This window comes from Euphorbia lathyris, chromosome 5 (genome assembly GCF_963576675.1).
Source record: "Euphorbia lathyris chromosome 5, ddEupLath1.1, whole genome shotgun sequence".
Taxonomy (NCBI): domain Eukaryota; kingdom Viridiplantae; phylum Streptophyta; class Magnoliopsida; order Malpighiales; family Euphorbiaceae; genus Euphorbia; species Euphorbia lathyris.
This window is the reverse complement of record NC_088914.1, coordinates 83519618-83527819: the sequence shown is the minus strand read 5'-3', so window position 1 is coordinate 83527819 and position 8202 is coordinate 83519618. Positions and strand designations below refer to the sequence as shown.

General features: G+C 37.6%; 1 protein-coding gene across 1 annotated transcript; it reads right to left on the bottom strand.

Moving 5' to 3' along the window:
- Positions 1 to 701: 701 nt before the first annotated feature.
- LOC136230537 (26S proteasome non-ATPase regulatory subunit 2 homolog A-like) lies at positions 702 to 7912 on the bottom strand. The gene is made up of 25 exons (XM_066019618.1): positions 7799 to 7912; positions 7459 to 7559; positions 7196 to 7313; positions 7056 to 7115; positions 6727 to 6800; positions 6336 to 6378; positions 5914 to 5979; positions 5685 to 5723; positions 5501 to 5583; positions 4986 to 5100; positions 4786 to 4860; positions 4538 to 4696; positions 4243 to 4350; positions 4057 to 4161; positions 3841 to 3981; positions 3652 to 3756; positions 3214 to 3435; positions 3003 to 3116; positions 2693 to 2908; positions 2294 to 2353; positions 2087 to 2200; positions 1914 to 1999; positions 1629 to 1737; positions 1345 to 1523; positions 702 to 1259 (listed from the first exon to the last, which is right to left on the bottom strand). Exons 1-25 carry the CDS (start codon positions 7910 to 7912, stop codon positions 1184 to 1186), a joined length of 2682 nt encoding a protein of 893 aa, XP_065875690.1. The 3' UTR covers positions 702 to 1183.
- Between the last annotated feature and the right edge of the window lie 290 nt (positions 7913 to 8202).

Below are 8202 nucleotides of genomic sequence, written 5' to 3'. Positions count from 1 at the left end.
ATGCACCCATGCTCCAAATCAATTGTATAGTAGAAACGTCTGGCATAATAATATGAAAAAAGCCTCTACACAACGAAACCAGTTTCCAAGTTAGGGATAAATTCCATACCTGGTTGAGCTTTAGCTTAAGCTCGGAGTGCTTCCAAGGGCCACTGGCCTTCGAGAGATTAAGTCGGCCTATGACGGAGTGCTTGCACGAAAGGACCCGTTCTTCATATATCGACTGCTGAATGCGAATCGACTTGAAACCGCCCTCCTCTGAAATTCTAGGCGGATCAGCAATGGAGGTGGAGGGGATGGTTGCTTTTAGGGCAGCTGCAAAGGAGCGGGGAGGCGGTGAAGTTGTAGAAGAATCATCTCGGTGTCGTCTTTCCGGTATGGAGGAAGAGGAGCGCTGAAACGCCTCTCGTCCGAAAGATGCGCAATAGCAGAATCTGCGTGGGAAGATGGAGTGGGTCTGGAGAATTTCTCAAAGGATGGCCTGTTGAAGAGGTGGGCAATGGCGAAAGGAGCATCAGAGGAGCCGTTCATGGTAGAGACGGCAGTGGAGAACCGCGACGTCATGGTGTTTGGGTCTAGATCATTTCAGTGTCGAGCTACATTTTACATGACATGACCGTGGAGTTAAAATATACTGCAAAGGAATTTGGATTGATTATGGGGTTATCCTTCGGAAACACAAAGGCAATTATGAAAGAGATGAAGAAGATGAAGAAAAATGAAGGGTTTAGAAAGAGATTAAAATTTTACGGATGGGATCCTTGCTATTTTGATTAAATTCCAAACTTTCCTAAGTAATATGCGGATTTTAACAGGCCTGGATCCCCGCCTGAACCTAATGTCCATGGTACACAAACCAGAGCAGACCAAAAGAGTATCTGTGGTACTGCCTGCAAAGATGGAAACTGAGGAATAGTACAATTGCATTTCATGGTTAACTAAAAATAACGACCACTGATATTTACATTTCATTTACAGAACTACAATTTATCAGCTTTCATGTCTTCAACCTCTTCTACTTTTTGGTGGCTGTCTTGGTCTAGTGTTTGGAACATTACATTTGGCATGTATCCACGTATAACCTTGCCAAAAATCCTGTACAAAATTTTGATTTCCTGTGATATTAGGCATTGATGACCTACCAGCAACCGGACAAGTCCCACTTTTGAGCCGCATTCAAAGGCTAATTATCTTCCCTGTAATCTGGATTGTCTCTCAAGATGACAAAGCCTTCAAGAATGGGCGAAAGAGGAATGTACCTGCACGAGAAACACGACTGTTAAAATGTGTACAGACAAAAAGAAAAATAAGGTCCTGATAGCACTTCAAGGGGGAAGTTCTCACTTCTCTGTAGCCAGCTCGGCTCGTTCACCAGCACCCAAAATTACTGGTGTTAAGTGGGTCTGAAAACCAGTGATAGTCTTGGGTCGACCTGCCTGACCGACTACATCAACAGCTTTTCCGACACGAACTGGTATCGGTAAAGGTTTAAGATTCTCATCCACAGTCAACAACATCCGTGGCTGTAACCCCAAAAAATAACACCACAGACAGGAGAAAATTAGTGCATCTATAAACACAACAAGGTTGCACATAAAACATAACCGAGTTTCCAGTCTGGAACATACTTGCATTGCTAAGACTAGGAAGTAGAGAACAAAATGATATTTCCCCAAGATGATAGCTTTCATATCAAGACATGCATGAAGCATAATTACCAGACCAGCAAGAGCCGTCCTACAAGGGAAGAAAAGATATAGATCCAGAGACTGTGATACAAAATTATATATGTGATATGAAATTGCTAGACTGTGATACACATTTTATTTTTTATGACATATGAATTTGAACTGAATTTTACAATTAGATTTGATTGACAACTAGGATTCCAGAGACTGGAAGAAAGTACTTACGGTGATAGCAAGAAACGATCAGAATGATATGGATTAAGAGTTAACAAGCCTTTCCCCAAATATAGAAGACCTTGAGCAATTCGCACCTGAGAAGGACATATCAAATCAACCTCAAGTAAAACCTCAAAGCATGATTGCAAATACACAAGAAATAAACATATGAGAAGCATTACACAGAAAAGAAGGCTGGGATATTTGTAGTGATAGCTTGAAAGGTTCCGAAGCATTCGAGCGATTCGAGCATTATTGGTTCCTGCACCTATCAAACCTAAGGACATAACTGCAGCCTGTAGTATTAACACAAATTTGGCAACCTTTAGAGAGCAACAGTTACAACTTTTTAGGATGATAAAGTTATTAGTCTAGCAAATCTCATTTACCATTACAACTTCGGCATCTCTATCGTGGCTAAGTCTGCTCAACGTGTTCATAACATCAACCTGGTAGATGGAGAGAGTTCAGTAAGCAAACAATTTAATGTATCACCAAACAACAAAGTCCCTATCACTTATCCTTAAACCAATGTAATGGGGTGGATTTGCAATCATCTGATACAATTTGGAATGCACTTCAGTAAACCTGGTTAAATTGTCAGCTTACATATGTGGACTAGAGATTAAAAGCAAAATGAGGAAGTAAGAAGATAAGACACCAGAGTTCTTAATTTCATTGCCAAAGCTTTAAACTAATATAATTTCTCTGCTCAATTGCAACTGCCCGTTGAAATTGTTTATTAGATAGAACGGGAAGACGTTTGATAGCTACAATACGATTTGTACCTTTGGATTCGATATGCACAGGAGACCAAGAGCTAAAGGAACCGCACTACGGATATTCTGTTCCCCATACTGTAAGAGATGTCCCATTGATCGAATTGCCATTTCAACCCCCAATTCCTCAGCCATTGCCACCATTGCAATTCCAAGCACAGCTGGTCCTTGATGTGTTTCACCTTTCTCAAGATGTTGAGTGCAATGACGAAAAAAATTTTGAACCTATATTACAATGGAATCAGTAACTTTGAACAATGACCACCAAAAAAAAAGTTTGTGACCATTTGTTTAAAACTGATAGACATTGATTGCAGACCTCGAGAACATTTCCGGTCCCTGCATAGGCACATGACAGCAGTGTCATATCACAATACTTTCTTATTTTATCATTGAATCTTTTTGAAACTTCTGCTATTGCCTCTATACTTTCCTGTCAAACAAAGAACAGATTCAAGCAGAGAAAAGTGAAGCAAAATAAATAAATGAGTAAACAAAACATTCATTAAGATTCAACAGATCAAATATACCTGTTTCCCAAGGTATAGAAGACCCAAGCCAAGAGGCAAGAATCGAGTAAGAGGCTCCTGCAATTCTGACTCCCTTCGGCACATTAGTGCAAATATAATAGTTTGTGCTACTCCTCCGTTGCAGGATCCCACATAAATCAGGCCCAAAGAGATTGCTGTGAATGCAACTACATCAAGGGGGCTTTTTGCATCCTTGAGTATACGAGACAACCTCCTGCATATCTGTATATCATGTCAACAAATTAACTTCAAGTGGAAAAAAAACGTATTTACTAAAGAAAATACAAACCACCCACCTTTCTTCTATATACAAGAAAGGCATTTCAGCTATACACTAACGAATTTTGGTAATCAGGCATCTAACAAAAGCACAGCCAAAAATACACTTACTTCCAATTTTAGATACCAGCCGTCTAACAAAAGGAGAAGCAAAAATACCTGCCAATTCCGAGAACCAGCATATGCAATTCCAAGACCCATTATTGCCCCGATTCGGATGGATGAGTCTTCTTTATCTATGTAATTATTCAGAAGAGCAAGTACCTGGAAAAAAGAATTGTATGTTATAACGATACATTAAGTAGCTATCTATTATGTTCTCATTCCACAGAAAGCAGAATAACTCACCGGATCACAATCAGTTTTTATACTACAGTTGACAATTCCAGCCCCTAGTAGGGCACCAGCTATAACATGGTTGTCATTGCTATGGAAATATTTATCAATTTGAGCAAGTCCAGAGTCAATATCCCACAGTAAGATCATACCCTGTCATGAATAACAGATGTGAGAAATCTGGAAACCACCTTAGATGAGTGATTTAAAAGTTAAATGAATACAAACCAGACTTGCAGCAGCGCTGGCCTTTCCATGTTCTTTGTTCTTAAAAAGCCAATTTCCGGATGAACCACCACTAGAAGATTCGGATGGAACGGTCATCAACTTATCCTGTGATGTATGCAACAATCAATATCAACAGAAACTACAACTAGTGAAGGCACTTGCCATATAACATTGGTAATCTTTTACCTGGCCAAATCCAGCATTTACAAATGCATTGACAAATGTAGCTGCCAAATTCTGTCTAGCAGAATCAACACTAACACCAGCACTAGCCCGACCCTCAAGCAAATGCGCCTACACAAAATTAAGCAGGAAAACCATGAAAATGGCAAAGCTGGCACAAATTAAGCAGGAAATTCATGAAAACGGCAAGGCTAACAGAAGTATCATTGAACTACATCAGCGGACGTTGCATAAAAAAACTTGAACAGATTGCAATTAAATATGTTTCCAGTATAAATTGCGTCATTAATATTCAAACCTTATAGATATCTTCAGGAGATTTGGGCTCCATGACTTCAATATCCCGAGCAAGGGTTAGATAACCTTCACTTAACTTTGTGTTGTTGATGATATCCTGCAATAGAAATCTATCCTCATCCTCTTCAACCATTAAATCATCAAGCTCGAAAGTAATACCCTGCATGAGTGGAAGTCTTCAGCGAACAGAAAGATAACCTAATGCTGCTATAAAACTCATACATGCATCTTAAAAAATTCATAACTTACATGCCTGGCAACGATGTAACAGAACTGCTTCTTTCGCAGCAAGTCATCACAATCTGTAAAAACTTGCCCCACATACTGGCAACAAATAAGTTTACAATGTAATTAGAAACAGTAAGCAAAAAAACAATGAAATTCAGATCAAATTTAATAAGTAATGATGTTGAGATGTTAAAATTAAGAGTTTCCAACAATGATCCAACCTGCATGTTATCAAAGAACAGCGCAATCTGAAGGGCATTTGAATATTCGTCATATTTCAGATATGTCATGTACGCAATATCAAGAAGTACCATATCATCTATGCCAGGACGATATCTGCATTCAATCACAACATAAAAAGTCAATATCAGTAATACAGATAACAAATGCGCATTGATCTTGAATCCTTAATAGAATAATATAATTAAAAAAAGAAAAAGATAATCCATCATTACTTTTATCAAGCAGTCAATCAAACGTGCCTTTTATCAAGCACCAAAAGGCCCATTAAGTGAATTAGATTATAAGAATATTACTTGATTCCACAACCATACACTTTAAAATTGAGCTTTCCGCATATTTTGAATATTGAAATAAATACATGTCAACTTCAATTTAATTATTATAAACAGGTAAAATGGGAAAAACACTTTCAAAATGCCAGTTATAGCATTCTAAGTTCACAAATATGAATGTTTTTTAGTCTGTTCACCAACATTAAGCCAATTTCAGCTACCTTGCAGCACTCGTGAGGTATAGGCAGGTCCTCCTGAAATTTGTCTTGTCAACATGATCAATCAAAATCTCAAGGTACTCCACCTGGAGTCAAAGACCTCTAAGCTTAAAAAAGCGAAGAAAAAGATAAAAGCAAATAAAACTTCAATAGATGAAAATATAAAGTAAATACTACTGCACATTACCTCCATTAAAAGGTCAACCGCTTCAGGTTCAGCGTTATGCTGCAAAAACACCAATCATTATACCCAAACTAACATGTTTTTTTGACGGTGACATGAAATGGTTGTATATTCTGCATAGCATTTGGAGATTTATCACAGAAAATAATAATTTCTGCTTTACATCAGACTCAACTCAAAGTGCGGATTCTCATTACAAGTAGAGACATGCTGATGCCAAAATTTAATTTACCTTCATATAAAATTCAACAATGTCCTTGACAAGGTCCATTAGATCATCAATTTCAGTTTCCTCATTCTGCAACATCATAGGCAGCAAACACCATCAAAATTTGTATAATATTATACATTTACTTTCCAAACAAGTATAGAAGAAGATTGAGCATCATGGTATAGCTACTAAAATACAAATATATATGGAATCATCAAGTAAAAAATAGCCTATGAGACTGTTTAGAGCTAAGGTAGACATGAAAAAAGTTTGGGTAACTTGCCTAGATTAAAAGAAATAGCACATCATTTAAGCTGCGAATGGAAAATGAGGAGGAAACTGCTTCCATCATTCCACAATTAAACATGTCATAATCAATGTAAGAATTACCAACAACATTTACAATGTAATTTGAGATCATTTATAAAAGATAGTTTTCTAACCAGTCGTTTTGCATACTCTTGGGCACATTCTCCAGCCAAGTTCCTGACATCAATTAGATCATATTACTAAAACTAAAACTGGAATTGGGTGTGATGTATCATCAACTTTAAAAACCGGAAGTGGAAATATTATATAGATGCTACTGTACACAGGCAAATTGTGGAAAGCATGATGAGAACAAAAAAATCACGTAAACTACTACATGAGAGCATAAAAGAGGACCAGAAAACAAGCCCAGATTCAGCCTAACCAAGTGAGAAATAATGTAAGACTTAACCCAAATTCTAACCAAGTGACAAATAATTGAACTGCCCAACCAGCCCGTAAATCATTGTTCAATATAAATACTCGGACCATTAAATACAATGCTCTGCATATGTTAAAGCCAACCTGACATATTCGTGGCCCCAGGATCCAATGCCACCTTCAGTTTCAGAGCCTAGTAGTCGGTACTTCAAACTCTCCTGAAAGACTCGTCAAACAAGGAAGTGATTACTTAATATATAAAAGAGCTTGAGATTCACATATACAGAGAGAAAATAGAATATTTAGAAATTCTTTCTACCCAATACAATATGCAGAGAAAACATGCCAATGAAAAAGGAAAATGTTTATGGGACACAAAGTTTGACAACACCATGTATGAGCATGCTTGCTAAGCCCAATCACTCAAAAGGGAAAATAGTATCAGCTTAAAATTCCTAAATAATGGGGCATACCCTTTCTCCCTCAGCAGACATGGTTAATGCCAAAACAGACAGTATATCCGCCAAGTATTTCTGCAATTTAGAAAGAAAAACTTGGTTAGCCACAATAAAGTGACATGATAAATGGCGACACTCACCAGCACAATACATACCTTCTGTTCTGATTCAACCATTGTATCATAATATGCCTTTAGAGTTCCATAATGTGGCCGAAGAAATTTCAACGGCTTTGGAACTGTCATTGAGCTTGTAGCACTTCGAAGTCCCTGCCTACAAAAAGAATCACACTTAAATGATTCACAAAGCACAAAAACAAAACAAAAGCAAAACAGATTCTTGAAGGTAGTCATTCACACTTAAATGGAAGATTTTAGAACAATGACATGCTTAAAGTTTGTTTACATCTTTGAATTACCTCATACTCTCTAGAGCAACCTTCTGCAATCCAGGATCAGGATCCTGAATCCTTTCCACGTACAACTCCAACTGCTGCTTCAATGCGATGTCCTCATCTGACTGCAGATGAAAGAGCACATAGGTATAATGTAAACCAACATAGCACCATAAATATGCACAAAACACAAAACCCCAATACTTCACGAGAGCTCAATTTCCTAAACATTCTCCCTAAGTCTCCAAAACATGAAAGAATCTATAGTAGCCAGATACCACAAAGTCACTACACATTTTCCTAAATATATCTAAAACCCTATCATCTCCTAAAATTGCCCCTCGTATTGTGAAAATTAACTCACCAAATCCGCATTCTTCTTGTCGTCCTTCTTTAGGCCCTTAGACGGCGCCTTCACCGTCGCCTCCTCCTTTGAGGTGCCACTGCCGCTAGCATTGTTGTTAGTTTGGGGAGCCATGAGAGTTTACTGGGAAAGCTTTGAAGAAAACTGGAAGTATTTGATATTTCCCGCTTGGAGAAACAGAAAAATAACAGAAAACTGGGAGTATTTGATATTTCCCGCCATGGAGAAACAGAAAACTGGGAATATAGTGAACAATATCTACGTGTATCTTTAAAAATTATATATATCTACGTGTCTTGCATTTAATTTCATCTGGTTATTAAGAACTAAATCCTCTATTTAATTATTAATTTTATAAAAGGTTTCCGTGGTTATATTGGTTTTAATTGTAATTAATATTTGGT